This window comes from Gracilinanus agilis, chromosome 2, assembly GCF_016433145.1.
Source record: "Gracilinanus agilis isolate LMUSP501 chromosome 2, AgileGrace, whole genome shotgun sequence".
Taxonomy (NCBI): Eukaryota; Metazoa; Chordata; class Mammalia; order Didelphimorphia; family Didelphidae; genus Gracilinanus; species Gracilinanus agilis.
In genome coordinates this window covers 218619646-218647294 of record NC_058131.1, presented here as the reverse complement: position 1 = coordinate 218647294, position 27649 = coordinate 218619646, and the positions used below count along the sequence as shown (strand labels likewise).

The following is a 27649-nucleotide window of genomic DNA, read 5'->3' as shown; positions in this document are numbered from 1 at the left end:
TGGCAAGATCAAGAATGTGACCATGCTTGTATGAAGCTGAGGTAGGGTAGAAGAATAGGTCAGCTAAAATGAGGAAAGTGTGTCACTGTGAAGTTAGGGTGGTTAAGGCAGGATGAATATGTATATTGAAATCCCCTAAGAGCAGGGCAAGAGTTGAAGAGTAGAGAAAGACTTTGATCTAAGTTATGATCCCATTAAGGAAAGAAGGGGAATAGACCAGAATTTTGTTTGGGAGGGAGATAAGGATTGAGTGAACCTGAAAGGAGAAGTAATGGAGTGATGGTTGTAGATAGAGAACCTGGAAGTGGTAATAGGGATGGAGGAGTATTCCAACTCCTCAATCAAGGGAATGAGGAAAAGTTCAGGCAATAGTAGAAAGAGAGGCAAGGGAGACAGAGTTATATCAGGAGGAAGCCAGTGAGAACCAGAAAATAGGAATGATAAAGGAAAATATTTAATATGAAAACAAATATATTGCCCATGGTACAAACATTCAATAAAGCACAGTGGAAGGAGTGGATAGCTTTAGAATAGAACATTGTGGAGGGAGATGGATTGAGGGGAATGATAACAAAGTTTAGACTTTGGGGTACTTAGAACAGATTTGAAAGATGATAACTAGGGTTTCAGAATCAACAGGATGGGGAGGTAAGACCAGGAGGGAGTTTATTAATTATTGAGAAATGAGCTCTGGTAAATTTTCATTGTTTATAAAGGTTTGGTCTCAAGGTTGAGTTCTTTCAAGGCCTTAGGAAGATCAAATGAGAGAACAAATGCCGAGATCTAAAGAACTGGTGTTATTATTTTTCCCCTAAGGTAGAAGACAAGGCTAGAGACAGCGGAATGGCCTTTTTCTTCTTTCTTGGAAAGGAGGCAAGGCCAGAGATCTGGCACAATGAAATGGCATCTCTTTTTGCTGAGAAACCTGGAGACCTAACAGGAAACCTAATAAGGAGGAGGGCATGTTTGCCTCTTTCTCCAAATGCAAGAGACTGGTACCTTATGGAATAGTGCTTTTTTTCTTCCCCAAGTGGCTGCTTCCCAAACAGAAGATCTGGTGAAATAGAATGGCATTCTTTCCCTCCACTATAAAGGTAGGAGACTTTAATGGGCATACTATCTCCCTGGTATAAATGCTTCTACTGATACTAAAGAACAAAGGATTACTAAGCAAGATTTTCTCTTGTTGAAAACTTTCTCCCTACCTTTTAAAATTTAAAATATGTTCCCATGTATACATTTCCTCCCCACTCCCAAAGTTGACAAGTAATTCCACTGTGTTATACATGTATCATTGTTCAAAACCTATTTCCATGTTATTCATATTTGCAGTAAAGTGGTCTTTTAACATCAAAACCCTAACCATATCCCTATTGAACTATGTGATTGATCATATATTTTCTTCTGTGTTTCTATTCCCACAGTTCTTTCTCTGGATGTGGATAGCATTCTTTCTCCTAATTTCCTCTGCATTGTCCTGGGTCATTGCATTGCTGCTATTAGAAAAGTTTATTACATTTGATTGTGCCACAGTGTATCAGTCTTTGTGTACAATGTTCTCCTGGTTCCGATCCTTTTGCTCTGCATCAATTTCTGGAGGTCTTTCCAGTTCACGTGGATTTCCTCCACTTCATTGTTTCCTTCAGCACAATAATATTCCATCATCAACATATACCACAATTTATTCAGCCATTCCCCAATCTATGGACACCCCCTCATTTTCCAGTTTTTTGCCACCACAAAGAGTGTGGCTATAAATATTTTTGTATAAGTCTTTTTCCTTATGATCTCTTTGGGGTACAAATTCAGCCATGGTATGTTTGGGTCAAAGGGCAGGCAGTCTTTTAAAACCCTTTGCACATAGTTCCAAATTGCCCTCCAGAATGTTTGGACCAATTTGTAACTCCACCAGCAGTGTATTAGTATTCCAATTTTGCCACGTCCCCTCCAACATTTATCACTTTCCTTTGCTGCCGTATTGGCCAGTCTGCTAGGTGTAAGGTGGGACCTCAGAGTTGTTTTAATATGCATTTCTCTAATCAGGAGGGATTTATAACACTTTTTCAAGTGCTTATTGATAATTTTTATTTCATCAGTGAAAACTGTATATTCATGTTCCTTGACCATTTGTCGATTAGGGAATGGTCTTGTTAAATCTTCAAAGGGATTTTGCATAATTTTGATGTATGTATGAGAAAACCCTTATGGTAAGATGACCTTAAAGGTGGCATTTTGCTCTATAGAATCAAAACCTTTCCTATAGTCACAAAACAATAAAAGTATAGTAGGATATTGCATTTTTAACATCTTTCAGGCATTTGTATTAGGGTAAAGACGTGGTATGTTGTAGGATATTGGGTGAAAAAACCTCTATCTTCCTTACTAATATCCTCATAAAGATGGCTTCATTGAATGTATATGTTAGACTCATACAAAATGTTATGTAAATGGGAAAGTATATATATATAGCTTGCCTCTTTTTGGAGTTTTAATAAGTTCTGAGACCTTTCCTGACAACTTTGATATCTTTCCACTTCTTTGGAGAAACTTAACTTTTGCCTTCAATAGGGTCCAGAAATCCTCTTCACTTCTCTACACCCCCACACCACCACACCACCAGGGACTTTATCAGCTGGTGCCATGAGTTTAAAGGAAATGAAAATTAGAGAGTGAAAAAGGAGTCACTAAGAGTGTCTTTCCCAATTAATTTCCTAAGGGTTTGGATATGAATTCATTCTGTGCTTAATTTCTTCAATAAATTCTTTTCTATATTTGATAACCTTAATAAGGCTATACTTGCTAGGCAGCTAAGGACCATTTGGGAGATAAAAGCCAGATTCTGATATTGCCACACTAAATCCTGGAAAGGGACATAATCCATAGAGACTATTATTAGGAAGAAGCCTTAAGACAAGACTTAGGCAATCATGTTGTAGGTCAGGATCTGGCATGAGTTACACAAACCTTTCTGTAGTCACCAGAACATAGTGCTGTAATAAGAGGAAAGGTATACTAGGGGAGAGATTAGTCATCAACAAATTATGAAAGAGATGATTTCCAAGAAACATGAAAGACTTAAATGAATTGATAAAGCATTAAGTGAGCAGAATCAGATCAATGACAACAGTGTTGTAAAGACAAACTATTTTGAAAGACTTAGAAACTTAAGCATAATAACTAACCAGGATTCCAGAAGACTCATGATGCAATATGATACCCATCTCCTCATACAGAGGTAAAGGATTCAAAACACATAATGAGAAAATATTTTTGGACACAGTCAGTGAGTGAATTTATTTTGCTTGATTGTACATACTTATAACAAAGCTTTTGGTTTTCTATTTCAATTAGGGTGGGAGAGGAGGAGGTCTGAGGGAGCTAAGGCAAGGAGAGAAAGATTTTCATTGATTGACAGAAATAAAATTTAATTTAAAAAATCACCTCATCTGGATTAAGTACCATCAATTACAAATATTCACGTATAAAGGAAATGAATTACAAAAGTGCAAAAAATCTACTTCCAAAAATGTTATTATTCCACTTCAATTCAAGAAATAAAAATGTATTATTACTTACTTTAAGATCTCTGTGAATTAATTTTTCTGAATGTATATATCCCACTCCTGCTGTTATTTGTTGAAATAAATTCAAAGACAAAGTCTTATCAGTTCCAATGATTCTTCTCTGATTAATCCAGTCATCTAATGTCCCCTTTTCACAGAGTTCCATTGAAATAAAGAGGCACTTAGTCTTTGAGCTGAATATAAAATCATAAGATTTTTAAAATATCAATGAATGCACTTTTTGTGATGTGACTCATTTTCCTAAGAACTCTAAAACAGATATCAAAACACAAATATAAATATAATAATCCAGCTGGATGAAAAACTTAAAGGATGGTCACTAGTTAAAAACTATTAAAATTAATATTTAGAGAGACATAGTAATAGAGTAAAAAGAGCGTTGGTTTTAGAGTCAGGAAGAAGCAAGTTTGAATCTTATTGTCATTATTTATGTGCCCTCAAACAAATTTAATCTTTGTAAAGCCTAACTTTCCTCAACTGTAAAATTAGGGATTTACATAGGATAATTCTAAAGTTTCATTTGTGCTTTAAATCTGATACCACTGATATGTTTAGCTGGATCTAAAAACTGCTATGTCTAATACCACATTCACTAGAAACTACTATTTCTAGGTGCTATGCTATGTGGTGGAGATACAAGAGCAAGGAAGGAAACAATTCCCCTCTTATCTATTACCTATTTGAGGGTAATAGTATGAGCAATTCTAAAGAATTGAAACTACAAAAATATTTTATATACACACGCAAAAACACACATACACATATAATATATGTGCATATATATGTATATATATGTATATATATATATACATATATATATATATATTTTTAACATCATCCTCTTTTGTGGAGATGGAGTTCTCATCCAAGAGTTAATAGTGGAGCATGTGGGCTCTCTTTACATAACAAGTGAATTCACTTGTGCAAATTGCCCATTAGAGACAGAGACTTTACATGGAAAACACAAGGACACATTCAGAGAAAATGATTACACCAATCAGCATCTGCTGAAGGGGAGGGAAATCCAGAATACCCAGCAATAGTAATTACTTCCTCATCACCTCAGAAAGGAACCACTACTTTTTCTCTCTTTAATTCATGCTTCAAGTTACCCTAAAACTACCCTGAACCACAGCAGAAAAACAGTGGTTAAATTATAGTATTGATGGCACAAAGTGAATGAATGTAAGTGCCTTATGAGTAGCAATTGTTTCATTCTTTATGTTTGTATCCCTAAGACTATCATAGAGTCTGGAACAAAGCATTAATTTATTAACTAATAATTAAACTCTTGTTGACTGATTGTTATGGGGACAGAGAAACATGCTATCAAGCTTCACATGCCAGAGCTTATAGAACATCAGCTCTCTGTGTTTTTGTAAAACATGTCCAATTTTCCTTTTCCTATTCTACTTTTTAAAAACCCGGGTCTTTTTTCTATTTTTCCTCTAATATGCCCATAAAACCACCTGTAAACTATTCTTTCTGACCTTCTGTTGATCTAAGTGATTTGTACATTCCTTCAAGAAAGAGATTTTAATTTCTGACTTTTTATCTCTAGCACACTGGCAGGCATATATATATATATATATACACACACACACACACACATATGTGTGCGTGTTTAATAATGTTTGTTGAAATGAACCTCCCACCTGTCAAAATCCTACCAACCTTTGAGGTATCACTTAGCTCAAATACCAACTCCTCAATCCCTTATCTCAGTTTGAAGTAGCCAGTCTTTGTGAAGGCCAGACAATTAATCCACAAGAGGGAAATAGTGGAGAGAAGAACTTAAAAAGGAACAGAAAAGAAATGTTCCTTTGCTTCTTTAGCTGGAGATGTTATTGAGTATATAGCATTAAGTCAAGGAAAGATGAAGGAAATAGTAAATTATCAGAGTAAAGAGGGGTTGATTGAAGAAATTAAAAAAAAAAAAAGAAGATGGGTTGTTTGAAGCAAGTAGACATGGTAAAATATTTAAACACCTTCATAATTTTGTCAACAGCCAGCTTTTCTAGTTGACTTTACCTAAGGCTGATCTATCACTTCCCACCTTTTTGGCTAAGATCAAGTGTAGTACCTAAGGCTGATCTAAAAGTGAGTATCAGTTGGTACTTATAAAAATGATTTGGTAAATATTACCCAATTAAAATAAAAAGTTTGAAAGCAGTGAATAATAATTTCTACAACTAACATGTCAGACAACAATATATTTAATTCTCTGTTTTAAAAGATGAGATTTTTCAGAAAGAAAAGGTTTAGGGAAACTTGTTTGTGAAATATGATGAATTTTTTAAATTTATGAATATAAATTCCAACATGAAACATTTTAGCAGCAATCACCATCGATAAATCAATAAGCATTTTATTAAGTTCCCACTATGTTCCAGTTTTTGTGAAAGGTGCTAAGAATACAAAGACAAAAATGAAACAAACTCTGCCCTCAAGGAGCTTAGGGAAGATATACTTACATAGTGCTTTAAGATCTACAAAATGTTATTCGATCTCTAAATTTTTATGCTTAATGAAATATTAATCACATGTGTCTATGGGAAGAGAGAGAGAGAGAAAGAGAAAGAGAGAGAGAGAGACTGTATTTGTATTTGTAATGTAAGTGCTATAGGGAACTCCTAGATGAGAGAACTTTACCTCTACCAATGCATGTGATCCTCTCTGCAATTTATATTATAGATGGGTATACATACATACATGCACACATACATATATGCACACACAAAAACCCAGATACACACATGTGCCATGAATGTATATATACTACATGTATATGGGTATAAGTATGTATATATTGTGTGTACATATATAAAGTATGTCTGTCTGTGTTTATGCATAAAAGTGAATTTCCAGTCCATGGTATTGAACCCTGAGTTATATAGGTTCATTTCAGATAAGATTTGGAAACTATTTTGAAATACCTTTTTTTTCCAGATAAATTTTTTTTACTATTTTTACATTTTAAAGAATTTTAAATCTTATTTTTGATATAGTTTGTCTTTATTTAACAATCACTTCTAAATATATCCCACCTCCCTTCGCTCACTGAGCCATTTCTTGAAACAAAGATTTTAAAAGAAAAAGCTTAACAAAACCACCTAAACCATCATACATGTCTGATAATATATCTAACTTAAATGTTAGAAAACATTGCCTACAGTTGATAGGGCTATATATTTTGAATGCTGGAAGAGATTGTGGGGAATGTATATACTATTTTTTAAATTTTAGTAAAGTCATTTAAAGATTGAAATTCATTTTGGTTCAGGATTCAGTAAATTAATGTAGAGCATCCTAGTTTTGATGTTCATTTGAAGCCAACTCAGCATGAATGAATGTTCCATTTTGTGGATTACCCATTTCTTGTATTAATACATGGAAACTGAGAACTTGTTCCCCTTTACCTATAACTAAATAATAAATTACTGAGAGCAACAGATGGAAATAGTCTAGAGGCATTGATATGTGATTTTCTAAGCATATGAGTGAGATAGAAGAGTTTAGAGTCTAAAATCATCCTATATGATTGATTTTTTGTTTCACTTGAACTTTCTCTCTCTCTCTCTCTCTCTCTCTCTCTCTCTCTCTCTCTCTCTCTCTCTCTCTCTCTCTCAGGCTTTTACAAATAATCAAGAATGTATAATATAGGTTTATGGTCACTCTCCAGAACACCCACCATAAACTTTCCTAGACCAACTCCAACAACACACTTTGTAAGTTTAACTTGTCAAAATGTTAACATACTAATGCCAAATGTGAATATATGATAAACTCTTTAAGGATAAGATCTGTTTTGTTTTGTTTTGTTTTTGTACTGCAGTACCTAGCAAAGTGTAATAAGGATTAATACATCCTTGGTGAATCAAGCTGAATATGGAATAGATGTGTCATCCCAAATCAGTATCAAATTTAGTAATTTTAATTAATAAAATCAGTACTGATGAAATATTTTGAGCAATATATCTTCATATTCTTTTTAAAAATCTCCTATCTTTTACTTTTACCAAATACCTCATCTTCTGACTAAAGAGAACTAAGATATTTTTCCTTATATTTTTATATCAAATAACCAATATTCACAAAAGAAAGCACTGATTCCTTTTATATTGTTTTGTAGAGTGAGTTACAAATATTAGAAATTTTGAAAAGGAGAATTACCTTGAAAAATGTCCACTCCTTTCAGGATTATAAGCATCATAACCATCCCAACAAGTATTATATTTAACAATATTTTCATGATCAAGGTTGGCCAATGCTTCCACTTCACGCAATACTTTGCTGGTTAAAAAAAAAGTCAGAAGAAAGAGTTCTTATTATAGATCATGATCTGCTCTTTATTTGTCTGTTTCATATTTTAACACAATGTGAGGCAAATAGTATTTTTTTTTTGCTTAGTTAATAAATGAATAAAGATTGGATGTCAAACAAAAGTAGGCATTGGTTTGCTCTCATGGATTATCTCAGACATGGAAATCCCATGGGGATAAATTTACTAGCTTGCTGAAATTCATAATTCCTCTTTGTAATATGATATTCCTAGACAATTCTGTGCTAACTCTCCAACTTTGGAATAATTGCCATAGACCTCCTGAGCATATTATCTATCAGATTTATGGCTAGGAGAAGAATTTATGAATAAAAGAGAACATCATTAGAAATAAAATGGATAATTTTGATTATATTAAATTAAAGGCTTTTTTTACAAATAAAACCAATGTAGCCAACATTAAAAGGAAAGCAGAATATTAGACAATAAATTTAATACAGTTTCTCAGATAAAGGTCTCGTGTCTCACAGATATTTAAAACTTTCTCGAATTTTTAAGAATATGAGTCATTTCCCAATTGATAAATGGTCAAGCAATATGAACAAGAAGTTGTTGGATAAAGATATGAAAGCTATATAACAGCCATATGAAAAAATACTCTAAATCATTACTGATTAGAGAAATGTGAATTAAAACAACTCTCAGATATCTCACATCTCTCAGATTGGCTAAAATGATAGAAGAGGAAATGACAAATTTTGGTAGGAATGAAGAAAAATGGGTGTAAAGTTTTTTCATCATTAAAAGTAAGAACTAAATGAGCTGTATTTCCCTTACAGCTCATGGTAAATGTTGGATTTCGATCATGAAAATTAGTTTTAATTAAATTTCCATTTTTCCATTTCTCATTGGTGTCCTGCTTGGAAAAGTCATCTATCATCTCTGGGTCTTGATTTTTCTTCTGTAAAATAAATAAGTGATTTCTGAGATCCCTTCCAGCTTTTAATTATGATCTTATCTTCCTACTATTAGGAACAATCTCCATTAAATAGATTTGCCATTCAAAACATAATCAATGAACCACTAGAAATGAGGGAGAAGTTGACCGAGACTCAGAATACATTCATTTTTATAGTGTGTAGCACATGATAGATACTGAATAAATACTTGTTTAATGAATGAATGAATTTTTCACTATCTTCTAAGAGATCCAAATCAATTTTAAGAAAGTCTAGAAAGAAATGAGATTAAGTTTTGTAATAATCCAAAGAAATTGTTCCATATATTCTCTCTCCCAATAATTTTTTAGGCTGTAATATATTTTTTAGCACAGAAAGCAATGCTACAGAATTAATTATGCCTTAAAAGAAACTTTAAAGTTCTCTACTTACCTATCATTGAACTTCACACGTTTGATGGCATAAAACTTCTTGTCTATTCTATGTCTTGCTTTAAAAACTTGGCCATATCCACCACTTTTAAGCTTTTCTATGTCACTAAAATCCTTGAGAAACCTTAAGGCAAAACACTTTGTTAGTATGACACATGTATAACCAAGTGGAATTGCTTGTCAGCTCAGGGAGGGACAGAGGGGAGAGGGATGGGAAAAACCATGAGTCATGTAACCATGGAAAAATATTCTAAATTAAAAAAACACTTCATTAGTTATTCTGAGATTTTAAAAAAATGGTTATTTCCTTTTTTCTCTGAAGTTCACATGAATAAATTCATCTAAGACGAAGTGGAAGAAGATCCTTTTGACCTTATCCTACAATATGACAGGTCTCACACTCATTATTCTAGCAAGAAGTGTCTTGCTCCTACCATAGCCATTCTTTGCATCTAATTATATAAAAATCCAAAGTTGTCAGTGCTCATGTATCATACTGATTTGGGACACATTCATTAAAATGGCAGTGTTTTATGTTGTTTGTATGTATGTATGTATGTACATATGTATGAAAAAAAGCAATATGTTCCCTAGCTCTGCTTCTTCCCTACACTCAAACCCAAGTGTAATATAAGGGTTAGTGCAAGAGAAAACATAAATGAAGTACTTTGCAAATTTTAAGGCATGGTATAAATGACATTATTAATGTTATTGGAATAAGAAAACTCCCCATTCTGATATGACTGAATATGACTGAATCCATTAGAAATCAATGCAACTCAAATAAAAACACCTATGTTCAAGTCACTGTGTAGCTATACAAATCAATCAATTCAAGAGACAGACAGGTGGTCAAGTGAATAGAGCACTGGGTCTAGAGTCAGGAAGATCTGAATTCAAAACTAGCCTCCAATACTTACTAGATATGTGACTCTAAGCAAATCAGAGGTTGACACCACTTTAGATAAATAATCTTGGTAGTTATTTGGAAAATGAATTCAGAGAGAGGTTGTATTTCAGGAAGAGATACTAAATTACTATAGTAGTCCAGGAGAAAAGTGATGGCCAGAACTAAGGTGTTAACCATGTGTGTAGTAAAGAATCAGAGATGATAAGTAGAAATGACTGGATTTGGCAATTGATCAGATTTGAAGATTGAGGAAAAGTGAGGGGTTGAGGAAAAATGAGGAGTTGAGGATAACACTTAGGATCTAAACCTAGAAGAATGGAAGGATTGTTCCCATGACAGAAATGGGGAAGCAGTTTGGGGAAAAGATAATGTGCTCTGTTTTGGACACATGGGGTTTGCAATTCCTATTGGATATACAGATTGTTCAATAGAGAGCTGCTGATGTTGGGCTAGAGATCAGAAGAGAGCCTGGAGATAGGTATCTAGATCTGTGAGTTATCTGCAAAGAGATAATAAACCCACATAAACTAATGAGGGTACCAAATGAGATACTTTATGAAAAAAAAAGATGAGGATTCAAGTCAAAACCTTGGGGTTACAAATTAAAAATGCTAAACTCTGTCCTCAAGAAACTCACATTCTCACAGAAAGGATCTTTGGAGAAGGGAAGAATTTATGGTCAAACAAGAGATAGAGATTATTATAAGATGTAAAATGTATAATTTTGATTATATTAAATTGAAAGGAACTCATTCTATAGAGAGAGATATACTTAATCAACTAACAAGTGTTTATTAAGCCCTGTGGTAGATGCTGGGGATAGAAAGAAAAAAAACAAAAATAGCACTTATTCTGAAGAAGCTTTCATTTTAATAGTGAAGGCCACATGTACATAAATAGGTACAGACAAGATCTATACAGAATAGAAGAATATTAACATTGAATAGAAAGGCACAAGAAACTGGTGGGGCTGTAAAAGGCCTCCTAAAGAAGGTTATTTGTGAACTTAGTCTTAAAACCATCTAAGCATGCTAAAAAAAATGAAGGTGAAGAGGGAAAATATTCTTCTTTTATTCAAAGATAGTTTATTTTTCCAATTACATGTAATAACAATTTTAAACATGTTTTCTGAAATTAAAAGATCCAAATTATCTCTCTCCCTCTCTTTCCTCTCAGAGATAGCAAGCAACTTGATCTAAGTTGTATTGTCATGCAAAACATACTTCCATATTGGTCATTATTGTAAGGGTCATATAAAACCAAAACCCCAAAATAAAAGCATAAATAAAATTAATGTGGAAGATAGTATGCTTTGATCTGCATCTGACTCCAACAGTTCTTCCTCTAGAGGTGAAGAACATTCTTTGTCATAAGTCCTTCAGAATTATCCCAGATCATTGTATTGTTGAGAGTAACTAAGTCTTTCACAGCTGATCATCAAATATTATTGCTATTACTGTATACAGTGTTCTCCCAGTGCTGCTTATTTCACTCTGCATCAATTCATGAAGATCTTTCCAGCTTTTTCTGAAATCATCCTGCTTATCACTTCTTATAACACAATAGCATTCCATCACCAATATGCACCAGTTTGTTCAGTCATTCACCAATTGATGGACATCCCCTCAATTTCCAATTCTTTAACACTATAAAAAGAGCTACTAAAATATTTTTGTACAAATGGGTCCTTTCCCCTTTCTTATGATCTCTTTGGGATATAGACTTAGTAATGGTATTATAGGACCAAAGAGAATGCTCGATTTTATGGCCCTTTGGGGATAGTTGTCCTCCAAATTGTCTCCAGAATGCTCAGAGCAGTCCCCATTTTGCCACATCTCCTCCAATATCTGTGACTTTGAGGGAAAGTATTCCAAACTTGGGGACAGCCACTGCCAAGGCACAGAGACAGGAATTGATTCATTATATGTCAAGAAAAGCAACTAGAAAAGTATGGCTGGACAACAGATTATATGGAAGGGAATAATGAGTAAGAAGAATGGAAAGATGGTGTGTAATTTAAATCTGTTACCCTAAAAAAACTATGATTCCAAGCACCCCACTTCCTTCCTGTCATTATGTGCTGACATAGACAGGATATAAATTGTGTGGAATTCCGTCTCTTCTCTTCTTGTGGTGGCAGCTGTGGACACAGGGCTTTTGAGAAGGTAGAAAAATTTATTCACGTGGTTCTGTTTTGTTAGATAATAAACTTTATAAAATAGAATACTTGAAGTATTGAACATTAATTTAAATCCTACATTTATGACAACCAAAGAATTGGGGTTTAGGACTATTAATTCTCTCTGGGTAGATTAATTTGAAAAGAAGTCACATTTCTCCTGCTGTAGCCTCTCTTCTGAGTTTTCCCCACTCTGCCCCCTACTGCTGCTGATCCTGTCTCCCTCCCTAATTTCCTGGATGGTCCTTGATGAGCCATTGCTGCTGCCAATCCTCCTCCTGCTGCCAACTGCCCAGGTGGTCCCAGCCGAGCTACCACTGCCACCTGCTGCTGCTGATTTAGAACACACAAGCTGGGAGTCCATGGAGCCACTATCCAGGGAGTTGGGAAAGTATAAATCCCTCTTTCCCTTACATTGCCAACACCTGAGTGCTTGCTAGCTTCTTGCCTTGGAAGCCAGGTGTGTTTCTTAGGCAATAATTAGCCTCCTAAAGGGCTTTTACCTGAGGAGATGCTTCTACCTTCTTAACTCCCTGTCCACGTGGCAGGGGAAGCAAGCTGATCCCTGGTGTTTTTACCCCTGGAGGGAGGGGAAGGAAGGTTACTCTTCCAAACTACAGACAGGAAGTAGAATTGCAGTGCATTACCTATCTCAAACAGCTCCCAGTTTTAGGATGTCTTTTCTTACTACTGTTCCTAGGTGCACTAGTCCTTGTGATTAGCTTGGGTAATCCTACAATTCAGGGCAGAAATTCATCTCTCTACACCCCCTTGCCATTCTGACCTGCCCAGACTCTACAACACATCCAATATGGGAGTCCTCCACACTATGCTCAGTGTTGCATTCTCCCTCACTATGGGAGATCTCAGAGGTGTGACCAAAGGAATCTAGATGGATGATGATACTGAGGAGGGGAAGGAACTTTAAAGAGTCTGGAGGTGAATGATTTACGTGCATTTATTTCACATCCTGCAACTTCACTAAAGTTGTTGATTACTTCTATTAGCTTTTTAATTGATTCTCTAGGATTTTTTAAGTAGACCATCATATCATTTGCAAAGAGTGATAGCTTAGTTTCCTCATTGCCTATTTTAATACCTTCAATTTCTTTTTCTTCTCTAATTGCTACTCTTAGTGTTTCTAATACAATGTTAAATAATAGAGGTGATAATGGGCATCCTTGTCTCATGCCTTGATCTTATTGGGAAGGCTTCTAATTTATCCCCATTGTTGATGGTTTTATATATATACTGTTCATTATTTTTAGGAAAGGTCCTTCTATTCCTATACTTTCAATAGGAATGGGTGTTGTATTTTGTCAAAGGTTTTTTCAGCATCTATTGAGATAATCATGTGATTTTTGTTTGTTAGCTTGTTGATATAGTCAATTATGTAAATGGTTTTCCTAATGTTGAACCATCCTTGCATTCCTGGTATAAATCCCAACTGATCATGATGGATAACCCTCTTGATCACTTGCTGGAGTCATTTTGCTAGTATTCTATTTAAGATTTTTGCATCTATGATCATTAGGGAGATTGATCTGTAGTTTTCTTTCTGTTTTTGGTCTGCCTGGCTTTGGATTCAGTACCATATTTGTGTCATAAAAGGAATTTGCTAGGACTCCTTTGCTTATTATGTCAAATAATTTGTATAGTATTGGGATTAGTTGTTTTTTGAATGTTTGATAGAATTCAGTTGTGAATCCATCAGGCCCTGGCTATTTTTTCTTAAGGAGTTCTTTGATGGCTTTTTCAATTTCTTTTTCTGATATAGGATTATTTAAGTATTCTATTTCTTCTGCTGTTAATCTAGGCAATTTATATTTTTGTAAATATTCATCCATAACACCTAGATTGCTATATTTATTGCCATATAATTAGACAAAATAGTTTTTAATGATTGCCTTAATTTCCTCTTCATTAGAGATGAGGTCTCCCTTTTCATCTTTGATACTGTTAATTTGGTTTTCTTCTTTCCTTTTTTATTAGATTTACCAGTACTTTATCTATTTTATATGTTTTTCAAAATGCCAGCTTCTAGTCTTATTTATTAATTCAATAGTTCTTTTACTTTTGATTTTATTAATTTCTCCTTTGATTTTTAGTATTTCTAATTTAGTTTTCATCTGGGGATTTTTAATTTGTTCATTTTCAAGTTTTTTAAGTTGCATGCCCAATTCATTAATCTCTGCCCTCCCTAATTTATGCACTCAGTGAAATATATTCACTCAGTGAAATAAATTTTCCCCTTAGAACTGCTTTGGATGCATCCTATAGGTTTTGGTAAGAAGTCTCATCATTGTCATTGTCTTCAATGAAATTACTGTTTCTATCATTTGTTCTTTCACTAACTGATTTTGGAGAATCATATTATTTAATTTCTAATTAGTTTTTGGTTTGCCTCTCCATGCATTCTTACTAATAACTATTTTTATTGCATTATGATCTGATAAGGTTGCATTTATTATTTCTGCTTTTTTGCATTTTTTGCCATGTTTCTATGCCCTAGTACATGGTCTATTTTCGTGAATGTTCCATATGCTGCTGAAAAGAAGGTATATTCCTTTTTGTCCCTATTTATTTTTCTCCATATATCTATTAACTCTATTTTTTCCAGGATTTCATTCACCTCTCTAATCTCTTTCTTATTTATTTTTTGGTTTGATTTATCTAGATTTGATAGGGGAAGGTTGAGGTCACCCACTAGTATAGTTTTGCTATCTATTTTGTCCTTGCGCTTCACTAGCTTCTCTTTTAGAAATTTGGATGCTATACCATTTGGTGCATACTTGCTGAGTACTGATATTTCTTCATTATTTATAATGCCTTTTATTAGGATGTAGTTACCTTCCCTATCTCCTTTAACCAGATCTATTTTTACTTTGGCTTTGTCAGAAATCATGATTGCAACTCCTGCCTTCTTTTTCTCAGTTGAAGCCCAATAGATTTTGCTCCATCCTTTCATTTTTATTCTATTTATGTCTGCCTATCTCATGTGTGTTTCTCGTAGATAACATATGTTAGGATTTTGGTTTCTAATCCATTCTGCTATTTGCTTCCATTTTATGGGCGAGTTCATCCCATTCACATTCAGAGTTATAATTATCAACTATGTATTCCCAGACATTTTGATTCTCTCTCCTTGTCCTGCCCTTTCTTCTTTCACTATTTCCTTTTATAGAAGTGTTTTGTTTTTTTCATCAGTTCCCCTAATCCTCTCCCTTATTGTACTTCCCTTTCTCCCCCCTCCCTTCTTATTCCCCTCATTCTTCTTTATGGTCTTTTTAAGCTACCCCCTCCCCGCCCTCTCCCTTCCTAGTGTTGCTTCCCTCCTCACCAGTGCTTTTGTTACCTTTCTACTTCTCTATTGGGTAAGAATCAATTCTCTGCCCCAATGGATTTGATTGTTCTTCCCTCTTTAAGTTGATTTCAATGCACTTAAGGATTAAATATTTCCTCTCTCCAACCTCTTTACCCTTCCAGAGTTTTGTTATTCTTCCCTATTCACCCCATGCACTTCTTTTTTTAAAAACCCTTAACTTCTGTGTATTGGCTCATAGGTGGAAGAGTGGTAAGGGTGGGCAATGGGGGTCAAGTGACTTGCCCAGAGTCACACAGCTGGGAAGTGTCTGAGGCCAGATTTGAACCCAGGACCTCCCATCTCTAGACCTGACTCTCAATCCACTGAGCTACCCAGCTGCCCCCCTTATTCACTTCTTTATAGAATATAAATTCACTCCATTTTGTTTGTTTTCCCAATTTTCTTAATATTACCTTCTTTTTCCCTCTAGTTTTGTATATATTTATACATATATATGTATATATATATATATATAATCTTGATATTTCATCCTATACAGTTTGTCACTGTTCCCTCTATATAAACGTCTTCTAGTTACCCTGTTGATAATAACAATTTTTAATATTTACCAATATCTTCTAGGGATACAAATCAATTGAACTTATTGGGTCCCTTAAAGAAAAAAAATTTTTTAATCCCCCCCCCTTTCTTAATTTCCTTTTGGTGATTCTCTTGAGTTCTGTGTTTGGGCAGCAAACTCTCTGTTTAAGTCTGTATTTTTCTTTATGAATGCTTGGAAGTCCCCAATTTTATTGAATGACCATGCTTTCCCCTACAAAAATATAGTCAGTTTTGTTGGATAGTTGATTCTTGGTTGTAGACCCAGTTTTCTTGCTTTCTGGAATATTGTGTTCCATGCCTTCTGGATCTTCAATGTAGCCAGATCCTGTGTTATCCTAACTGTGGTTCCCTAGTATCTGAATGACTTCTTTTTACCAACTTGTAATATTTTTTACTTGGTCTAGTAGTTTTTGAATTTGGCTATAATATTCCCAATAATAATATAATATTCCTAATAATAATAATAGTATAATATTATGTTTATAATATAAATCCACTATTTGACAAAAACTGCTGGAAAAATTGGAAAACAAATATGGGAGAGATTAGGTTTAGATCAACATCTCACACCATACACCAAGATAAATTCAGAGTGCGTGAATGACTTGAATATAAAGAAGGAAACTAAAATAAAACTAGGCAAACACAGAATAGTATACTTGTCAGATCTATGGGAAAGGAAAGATGTTAAAACCAAGCAAGAGTTAGAGAAAATTGCAAAATGTAAAAAAAATAATTTAGAGTACATCAAATTAAAAAGGTTTTGTAAAAACAAAAACAATGTAACCAAAATCAGAAGGGAAACAACAAATTGGGAAAAAAAATATTTATAACAAAACCCTCTGACAAAGGTCTTATTACTCAAATATACAAGGAACTAAATCAATTTTACAAAAAATCAAGCCATTCTCCAATCGATAAATGGGCAAGGGACATGAATAGGCAATTTTCAGATAAAGAAATCAAAACTATCAATAAGCACATGAGAAAGTGTTCTAAATCTCTAATAACTAGAGAAATGCAAATCAAAACAACTCTGAGGTATCACCTCACACCCAGCAGTTCAGCTAAAATGACAGCAGGGAAGAGTAATGAATGTTGGAGGGGATATGGCCAAATTGGGACATTAATGCATTGCTGGTGGAGTTGTGAACTGATCCAACCATTCTATATGGCAATTTGGAACTATGCCCAAAGGGCTTTAAAAGAATGCCTCCCTTTTGATCCAGCCATAGCATTGCTGAATTTGTACCCCAAAGAGATCATAAGGAAAAAGACTTGTACAAAAATATTTATAGCTGCGCTCTTTGTGGTGGCAAAAAACTGGAAAACGAGGGTATGCCCTTCAATTAGGGAATGGCTGAACAAATTGTGGTATATGCTGGTGATGGAATACTATATTGTGCTCAAAGGAATAATAAACTGGAGGAATTCCATGTGAACTGGAAAGACCTCCAGGAATTGATGCAGAGTGAAAGGAGCAGAACCAGAAAAACATTGTACACAGAGACTGATACACTGTGGTAAAATCGAATGTAATGGACTTCTGTACTAGCAGCAATGCAATGACCCAGGACAATTCTGAGGGATTTATGAAAAAGAATGCTACCTACATTCAGAAGAAGAACTACAGGAGTGGAAACACAGTAGAAAAATAACTGCTTGAACCCATGGGTTGATGAGGACACAATTTGGATGTAGACTATTAATGACCAGTGATGGGCAAACTTTTTAAAGAAGCAGCCAAAGGAAAGGAAATGCTCATCTGTCAGTCTGTTTCTAAGGCAACTCTTTTGAAGTTTCATTGTATTGTATCCTACTCATTGTATTCCTCAGATTCAGAATAATGTCACAGGGCTGGATAGAACATTTCAGGGGGCCACATCTGGCCCGCGAGCCATACTTTGCCCATCACTGATTTAGACAATAACAACATTGTTAAGTCTTTAAAATTTTTGAAAGACTTAAGAACTTTTAGCAATGAAATGACCACCCACAATTCCACGACTCTAGGGACCCATCAGGTAATATACCAATCCCTCCTTACAGAAAAGTGATGGATTTAAGGACCTGGTTAAGAAATATATACTTTTGACATGGACAACAGAGGAATTGGTTTTATTTGAATGTTTGTTAAAAAAAATTTCCCCAATGGGAGTAGAGGTGGGAGAGGGAAAAATAGATTTCTATTAATTGAAAAAATTTTAATTTAATTTTAAATATTATAAAGGGAAAGCCTATTTGATGGCAATGGATAAGGAACCTGTAGATGAAGACTGAAGGTAAAAGACAAAATATGAACTTAAAAAAAAACCTTTACTTTCTGTCTTGGAATTCATATTAATCATCAGTTCCAAGATAGAAAAGCAGTAATAGCTAGACAATTGGGGTTAAATAATTTGTCTAGGGTCAAAGAGGTAGGAAGTATCTAAGGCCAGATTTGAATCCAGGACCTCCCATCTCTAGAGCTAACTCTCTTTCCACTGAGTCACCTGGCTTCCCCAAAATATAAACTTTCAAAGGACCAGCCTCCTAAAGAAGACTAAAAGGAATGGATCCAAGGCCTAAATATTTAGCTTTGGCAAGAAAGTAGGTTGGTTACACTGGGCTATTCTCCGCAGGGAAAGGAGGGAAAGACACAAAGACTGATATAGCTAGTATGACTGATGGTATACATGATTCCAGCCTCTGATATTGAGGAAATTCTTCTAAACTTTATGTCTAACTTGATCAGACCTATTCTGATTGGTGCATTTAAAGGTATCAAAGGCCCAGTTATTCTACACTTGAGTAGCTCTAGTTTCTTTGGTCTATCTCAGATAAAATGTAGAGGCCCTACTGCAGAGGGTCATCTAGAAGCTGTGCTATGTCTGAGTAGAGACTATTTCTTGAAAACAGTTATGTATATGACTTTACTTGACTGAACCCAGACTAAGATGGAATCCTCACAGATGCTAGTGAAGTAGAACATACACATTTTCTTTTATTCTTTTTGTGTGTGTGTGTGTGTGTGTGTACCATCTTTCTTCAGGTAGAGCAAAGAAGGAATAAGTAATTAGAGAGTCCCTGCTATATGTCAAGCACTGGACTAAGCACTTTGCATATATTATTTCATTTAATCAAATACATCTCATTTTACCTCTTACCTTTCATTGGTACTATGCACAGTTTCTTTTTTCTCATTATTGCCATTCTGCTTTCCAAAACTAGGTGCCAAGATTCTGAAAATTCAGAAAGCAAAAGTTTAAAGGAATTCTAATTCAATGAAATAATAATAGTACAGTTATACAGCATATTACAGTTTATATAATGTTTCCCTCAAATCTTAGAAGGTGCTTTGAAGTTATGTATTTCTACATGGGGTTCAAATTACTATCCTCAATTTATAGATCAATAACTGAGGTTCAATGTGGTCAAAAAAAACTTTCCCCATAGGCTCCCAGCCAGTAAAAGTCAGAGCTAGGAATTAAAACTAGATTTCCCAAGTCTAATTCAGTACTCTTTCCATTATACTCATATGCTATAGAGAGTAATCTATATTAGTAAACAAAATTGAATTTCTAAATTTCACAAATCATTTATATATTTAATTTTTATAGCACTAATTTAAAAAGTTAGTTATCAGAAGGATTAGCATTTGAACACAGGTTTTCTAATTCTAAGTCCAAAGTACTCTCTACTGTGTCACTCTACCTCACATATGAGAAAACTAAATGCGCCTTAGCCACCAAAAACTTTTCATCTTTCTTATCTCCATTTCTTTATGCTAGATTTCTATAGTCATGATACAGAACAATAGAGAGGGAGCTAAGATAACTAAATTCTATTCCCAACACTGCAACTAGCTATGTGACCTTGGACAGGTTAATTCAGCTCTTTGGGCCTCAATTGCTTCATATGTAATATTATGGGATTGGACTAGAGCAGCAGTGTCAAACTCAAATAGAAACAGAGGTTGCTAAACCAAATAAAGGATCCCTTTGGGCCACATATTGACTTAGAAGACCACAAATCAACATTAGGTATGTTGTCCTATATTTTAATTTATTTAAACAATATTTCCCAGTTACATTTTAATCTGATTGCAGCAGCATTCAAGAGTAGGACACATATATGAAACTTCTAGACTAGGTTATCTCTAAGAATCCTTTCAATTCTGAATGCCTATGATTCATCAGTACCCTAAATATCTTTTTCTGTTCCATATTCCCATGCTGGGGAAATCAGTGTTCCCATTCAATCCAACCTTCAAGTCTTGCTTATTTTTTCATTTACATTATTTCTTTAAAACATCTCTTTCTGTTAATTCTCACAATCACAGCCCTATACTGAATTCTAAATTACTACTATAGTCTAAGGCAACAGTCCACTTTCTCTCCAATTTAACTTATACATCAGTACCCTTTCCTGAAACAAGTCAATACCCTTTTCATAGCCATTTTGTTGCCTCCTCGTTGAATCTAGAATAAGATCATCTTTTTTTTTTTTTTTAAACCCTTACCTTCCGTCTTGGAGTCAATACTGTGTATTGGCTCCAAGGCAGAAGAGTGGTAAGGGTAGGCAATGGGGGTCAAGTGACTTGCCCAGGGTCATACAGCTGGAGATCATCTTATTTTTTAAAGGGACATAATGGGGATGGAGCCAATATGGTGGAGTTCAGGCTTAGACCCTGCTGAATTTCCTCAACATTCCCCTTCAAAGAACTTTAAAACAACACTTCAAATCACAGGAGAGTCTGTAACACCAGCTTGGCTTGTTTTGGTTTTTTTTTTTGTGTGTGTGTTTAACATGGAAACATGTTTTCACATATATAACTAAGGTCACATTGTTTGCCTTCTCAATGAAGGGGAGAGAAATGGAAGGGAGGGAAAGAATCCGGGACTCAAAATTTAAAGAAGAAAAGAATGTTAAAAAACCTTAAAATAGATATATTTTTCAAAATGAAAGGATGTTCCTGATATAATGATATTTTAACTTCTCACTCAATTTAAGAAAACTTTACATATGACTTGTTTTAGACGTAGGAAAAAGCATCACATGCTTTTTATATCAACTAAGTTCTATTGTGTAAAACTGCTAAAGAAAAACTTTGGCCAAGAAGTTTACTTATCTAAACTAATGTAGCATGTAAAAGATGAAACGACTGAGTAAACAACCTCAATTCCCTTACTAACCTCATGCAACCTCCTCTTAACATTTACCTTTCTGTTTAAACATATCTATGTGATTTTTTTTTTTTGGTCATTAGAAAGTATCCTATTTTTGTTTGCCCTTCTTCCCCCCAACCCTCACCTCCCACATTAGATTGTAAGCTTCCTGAAGGCATGAAGATACTTTTTACTTTCTTGGTAATTCTTTTCCAAAGAGTATTCAGAGGGTCTAGTAAGAATATTGAAAGTGGGTTAAAGTTTCTTCCCACTCTTAGACAAAATATGAATTTCTAAGAAAAAAGTGTGACTCCTCTGGTGAATTTTGGCCCACTAACGAGGCCTTTATTCTAAGATTGACTCAGCTTCATAGATTAGTGGTTGTAGCAAAAGTGAGGACCAATGGGTTGATGTTCTGCCTTATATATGTATCAGCACTAGTCCTTGGCATTGGTCTTTCAAAGGAGATATTTACATGAAAAAAACCATATATTCACATTTAGAAGGATGATAATAAAGAAACTAACAAAGATAGCCTAGTAGTACAGAGAGGAGGTAGCATAATGTAGTGAAAACATCATTTTCTGAATTCGTAGATCTTCCACCTTAAACAGGGGCCATACTAGTATGTAGAGGGCTTTGTATATATTGAGTCCTTAATCAAATTAATTTCATAGCAAATTACATACTTGAAATTAACTAAAACAATACCTTTTAGTCTTCTGTTGATAACTTCTGACAAAGTTCTATAATAAAAGAAAATGAAGATTTTCATATAACTGAATCAATTAAATTATCAACATGCTCTGGAGGTCACCTTCCCACACTGTGCCCACATATTTCTTTAGCCATATTTCCTCATCTACATTATTCACGGCCCTTTGAAGTTTTCCTTCTATAACCCCAACTCAAATCCTATTTCCTACATGAAGTCCTGCCTGTTCTCCCTTGTTGGTAATGACCTTCCACCTTGTACTTGTACAAAGATATCATTTACCATGATGTTATGTATTACAGCTACCAATCTTTGTATCAAAATTCTTATTACTCAATAAATTAAAATGTTTTGTTTTCAATATTTTATGTGTCTCTCTATTTAGCAACCAGTAGTCACTCAATCAATGTTTGTTGAGATGAAATTGAACTAAAATAAAACAAACTAAATTCTGCTTCCTTGTTCTCTTTGCTATTGCATTATTTTCGTCTAAATCACAAAGGGACAGGGAAACAGCAGTATTGAATTCCTCTAAAACCTTGTTTCTAATACTATATTATGAGGAGGATTATATATTTTAATGGTGAATCATGAGGGGAAAAAAAACATCAACTAGGAAGATGGAAAAGCTTGTGAGATTTTTGAAGGAAAATGACCTGTAAGTGATGTAGGAATAGTGAAGGGACCAAAAGGGACCAAAAATTATGGATTATTAGTAATGTAATAATAATAAACTAGATATTTCATTATATTAAAATGGGCTTCTATACTAAAGATTTTCTTATAGATAAAAACATTACAAAATTAATAAATAAGAAATGCAAAGCCTAATACCATACCTGAGAACAAGAAGTACTTTCTAAGTTGTTACTGTTTTGTTCTGAAGCATCTTCGGAATATGCACTTTCAGTTGTCCTACCATTTCTATCAAATAAAAAAGCAACAACTGATTTCACATGCCCATTTATTCCTTTATATAAAAATCAATTTTTCAGTTCTTTTACTCATTTATTCTTACTTTCTGCCCACAATGACTATTAACAGTTTGTTTTTTTTTTGTTTTTTTTTAATTTTTTTTTTAAACCCTTGTACTTCAGTGTATTGTCTCATAGGTGGAAGAGTGGTAAGGGTGGGCAATGGGGGTCAAGTGACTTGCCCAGGGTCACACAGCTGGGAAGTGGCTGAGGCCGGGTTTGAACCTAGGACCTCCTGTCTCTAGGCCTGACTCTCACTCCACTGAGCTACCCAGCTGCCCCCTATTAACAGTTTTTTAAAATATTCTTTTTCAGAAAGTTGGTCTTTGTATATAAGATTATCATGAACTTTGGTTACTTTTAAGGCTGTAAAATCAGTCTTTTAAGAAGTCTAGTCTGGATTTTGGACTTTTAATGCTATCTTTAACTTGACATGTAGTCTGATTTATTGAAATAATTCAATTTCAGAATATGTTTAACTTCTCTTAGATTCATCAATATCAGTGAAACCTGGGCATACAAGAATGTTTTACTGGCAAATACTTTAAAGAGGAGAACAAAAGAAAAAAAACAAAGATACTACTATTATAAATTTCCACAAATACCAAATTATAAGAAGGATTAAATATTTTATATAAATATCCAATTTTGGAGAGAACTTTATTGATAGTGGGCTGCTGAATCTTTTATTTAGGCTCAGTTCTATAATTAACATAATTCAGCCAGCACTTAGAGGAACATCCATTGAAGTAATTTGATTTTCCCTACAGTAGCCAGAAAGACAAAAAAAACTTATAAAGTCTTAGCAGTAACATTTTAGAAATAAAAAGACCATTACACTATAAGAAAATATCTTTGGGACAGAGCCAAGATGGTAGATTAGAGAAAACAACCCAGCTGAACATTCCCTTCCAAACAACTTTAAAATAATTCCTCAAATCAGTTTTCGAGTGTCAGAGTCAACAAAAGGTCAGGGTCTGACATTTTCCTAACTTAAGAAAATTTAAAAGGACTATAAGAAGAAGTCTGACATACCAGGTTGGACACCTGTCTGGAGCTAAGACATGCTGTGTCTACTTGTAGTCAGAGTCGTAGCATCAGTTTCAGGAGCTCTCAGCCCAGACACAGTAAGGGGGTTGGATAAATGATTTGAGATTACAGGGGACCCAATGCTGGCACTGAGAATAGTGGGCACTGATTAGCAACTCTATTGATCATATATGTTTCTGGATTACAGTTTTAAGGTAGAGAAGAGCACTTGTGGGTGGTCACAAGGGAACAGGGACTCTGGTCACGATTCTAGGGTCAAGAAGATCCCTAACACTGGCAGCAACAAGGGAACAGGGGACTTAATCATTGTTCCAAGGCCAAGAGGATCGCTAGTACTGTACTTGCATCTATAGAGGATTAGGAAATGTTCCTGGGTAAAGACCAGAACACAGAGCAAGAAACCAGTGACCATATCTCTCTCCAGATTACGACACCCTGGAAGCAATGAAAACTTGTGCACCTCTAGAACTAACTCACTAACTCTGAAAACAGCAAAGTGAAAATGTGTGAAGCTTAGGAAAATGCTTCCCTGACCCCAGGTAGAAAAAACTCAACTTCAACATGTACAGTTTAAAATGTTCTAAGTCCTGGGAGACTACAACTCCCAGGACTCCCTACCACAATTTCTTCAGACACCTCCCACTTCCTCTGTGGGAGGTGTCTAAGAAAGTATAAGAGAGAGAAGCACTGGTGGTTTTGACGCCTTTTTCCCCCAGAGCGGTTTTTTCTAGAAACCATTGGAGATCTACTCCTAGCCTTTCCCTTACATAATTTTTTCTAATCTAAATAAAACCCAGTTAAATACCCCCCAGAGACTAGCCTGACTTTTTTCTACCTAAAGATCCTAGCCTACACTCTGAAGGGTTCAGGCCAATTTTCCCCTCTGGGCTTAGGGTTACCCCAGTTAGGCTACCTTCCTTCCTATTCCCTTTCCCTTCCTTTCCCTTCCTTCTCCTCCTACCTTTCTCCCTTCTTTCACCCAACATATCTGTCATAAACATAAAGTTAAAAGGGAAGAAATATGCCGAGAAAATTAAAAAGCACAAAAAAAAAGAACTTGACCACTAAAAGCTTCTAAGGTGACAGGGAAGACAGAGGCACAAACCTAGAAGAAGACAATACATAAAAATAGCTACAACAAAAGCCTCAAAGAAAAATTACTAATTGGACACAAGCTCAATAAAAATTCCTGAAACAGTTCAAGAAAGAGATATGAGTGATAAAAGAAAAATTGAGAAAGGAAATGAGAGTGATGCAAGAAACTTATGCAAAAATTATGAACAGTTTAGCAAAAGAATCACACTCAAAAACTGAAGAAAATAAAACCTTAAAAAACAGAACTGGCAGAATGGTAAAAGACTCAAAAATTCATTAAAGAAAAGAACTTAAAAAGCAGAATGGATCAAATGGAAAAGGAGGTAGAAAAGCTCACTGAAGAAGATAAATCCTGAAAAATTAGAAGTGTGCAACTGAAAGCTGATGACTCCATGAGACATCAAGAAACACTCAAACAAAGCTGAAAAATATTTTAAAAATATAAGAAAATATGAAATGCCTCATTAGAAAACAGCTGACCTGGAAACATAGATTGAGAGGTAATTTTTAAAATCTTGAACTACCAAAAAGCCATGATATAAAAAAGTCTTGACATTCATATATCAAGACATTGAAAGGGAAAACTGCCCCCCACCCAAATTCTAGAACAAGAAGGCAAAAAAATTTTTGAAAAAATCCATCTGTGACCTCTTAAAAGAGATCCTAACATGAAAACTCCCAGAAATAGTCAAATTCCAGAGCTCCTAGGTCAAGAAGAGAATATTGTAAACAGTCAGAAAGAAACAATTCAAATATTGTGGAGCTACAGTCAATATCACATAAGATTTAGCAGATTCCATGTTAAAGGAGTGAAGGGCTTAGAATGGGTTATTCTAGAGGGTAATGTTACATCCAACAATTACCTATCCAGTAAAACAGTATAATCCTTCATCTGGAAAGAAGTGAATATTTAATGAAAGAGAGGACTTTCAAGTATTCCTAATGAAAAGACCAGAGCTAAATAGAAAATATGACACTTCCCACACAAGAATCAAACATAAAAAACATAAAAGAGTAATCATAAGGGCCTTAATAAAGTTAAACTGTCTACATTTCTACATGTGAAGATGTTTCATGAAATACCTAGGAACATAATTATTATTACAGCAGTTAGAAGGGGTCTATATAGAGGATATAGGTGTTTGTCAATTATTTTGGAATAATTTCCCATAACAATTTAAGGATGAGAAAAAGGGATGCACTGGGAAAAGGAGAAAGGGAGAGGTAGTATGGGGATAATTTTCTCACATAAAAAAGGCATGCAAGGAAGAGGGAACTGTAGGACCAAGTGAGATCTAGATATCTCCTCTAGAAGTAGTAGCTCCTGTACCTAACATAAAATCTTGATTCAAGAAGTAGGACTAGAAAAATAAATAAACGAAAAAATTATTCCCAGGATAAAGAGTTACTGTGGTAACAGATACCCAAGATGAAAACATAGAAGAATAGAATAACTTTAAAACATCTACAAACAAAGACTCAAAAGCCTTATGCCCCCTCCCACTCTCTACCCCCACATATCTTAGAAACAAGTGCAACTAGAATTCCAAGAAGAAATAAAGCAAGAATTTTTTTAAAAATTAAAAATTATTTTATAAATTCAATAAAAATGCTACAAAAAAGAATTGGAAAAGAAGTAAGAGCTATAGAGGAAAGCCTAAAATGAATAATTCACAGCTTAGTGCAAGAGTTTAAAAAATCCACCCCTTTACTGAAGACTTCTCAAAAATGAGAAAGGACAAAATCTAAGTTAATCCAGGAGAGGAAAAGAAATAATATAACAAAGTCAAAAGACTGAAAAAAAAATAGAAGAAAATATATCAAGTCTAGCTCTGTGATCCTGAGTCAGTCATTTAACCTTTTGATATATTTGAGCATCTCTCTAAGTCTATCAAACTGAAGAAAAGTTGCTGACCTGAATTGGCATTGAGAATTCCCTCACCAAGAGCTCCTTATAACAATAAAATTACAAGTCTTGGCACCCAAAAAGATTTCACTAGTACCTGGAGGTCTGAAACCCATGCCTACAAAATATACCTCTGAATATTTTATAAAAAAGCACAGTAAAGCCAAAAGTTGCCCTTTTCCTCATGGTAAGGTGAATCAGGCAAAATTGTGCCATTTAACTCAAATGTCTGCTGGTCTAGATAAGTTATGAAATTACACATTTTCAATAATATTTGTCCCCATTATATATGTCCCACTTATAAGAAGTATTAATTATACATAAGAAAGTTGCTATGGACATTCTTTACAATACTGGCAAAGTATTTGGAAGCTGTCCCCAAAGTCACTAAACTACACATTTCCTTTGGCTCAGCAATTCCCTTTGACTAGATTTAGACCCCAAAAAGATCAAGAAAGAGGAAAAGGAGATATATATATATATATATATATG

The 27649-nt window shown here is 34.5% G+C and overlaps 1 protein-coding gene across 1 annotated transcript in view; it reads right to left on the bottom strand.

Moving 5' to 3' along the window:
* Nucleotides 1-27649, bottom strand: part of EIF2AK2 (eukaryotic translation initiation factor 2 alpha kinase 2) — a 79494-nt gene that overhangs the window by 6791 nt on the left and 45054 nt on the right. The window contains exons 10-15 of the mRNA XM_044663654.1: nucleotides 22972-23056; nucleotides 22129-22163; nucleotides 19417-19491; nucleotides 9258-9380; nucleotides 7758-7877; nucleotides 3577-3757 (exon numbers count right to left, since the gene is read on the bottom strand). Of these exons, the coding sequence (XP_044519589.1) occupies nucleotides 3577-3757; nucleotides 7758-7877; nucleotides 9258-9380; nucleotides 19417-19491; nucleotides 22129-22163; nucleotides 22972-23056 (619 nt within the window). The remainder of the gene's footprint in view (nucleotides 1-3576; nucleotides 3758-7757; nucleotides 7878-9257; nucleotides 9381-19416; nucleotides 19492-22128; nucleotides 22164-22971; nucleotides 23057-27649) is intronic.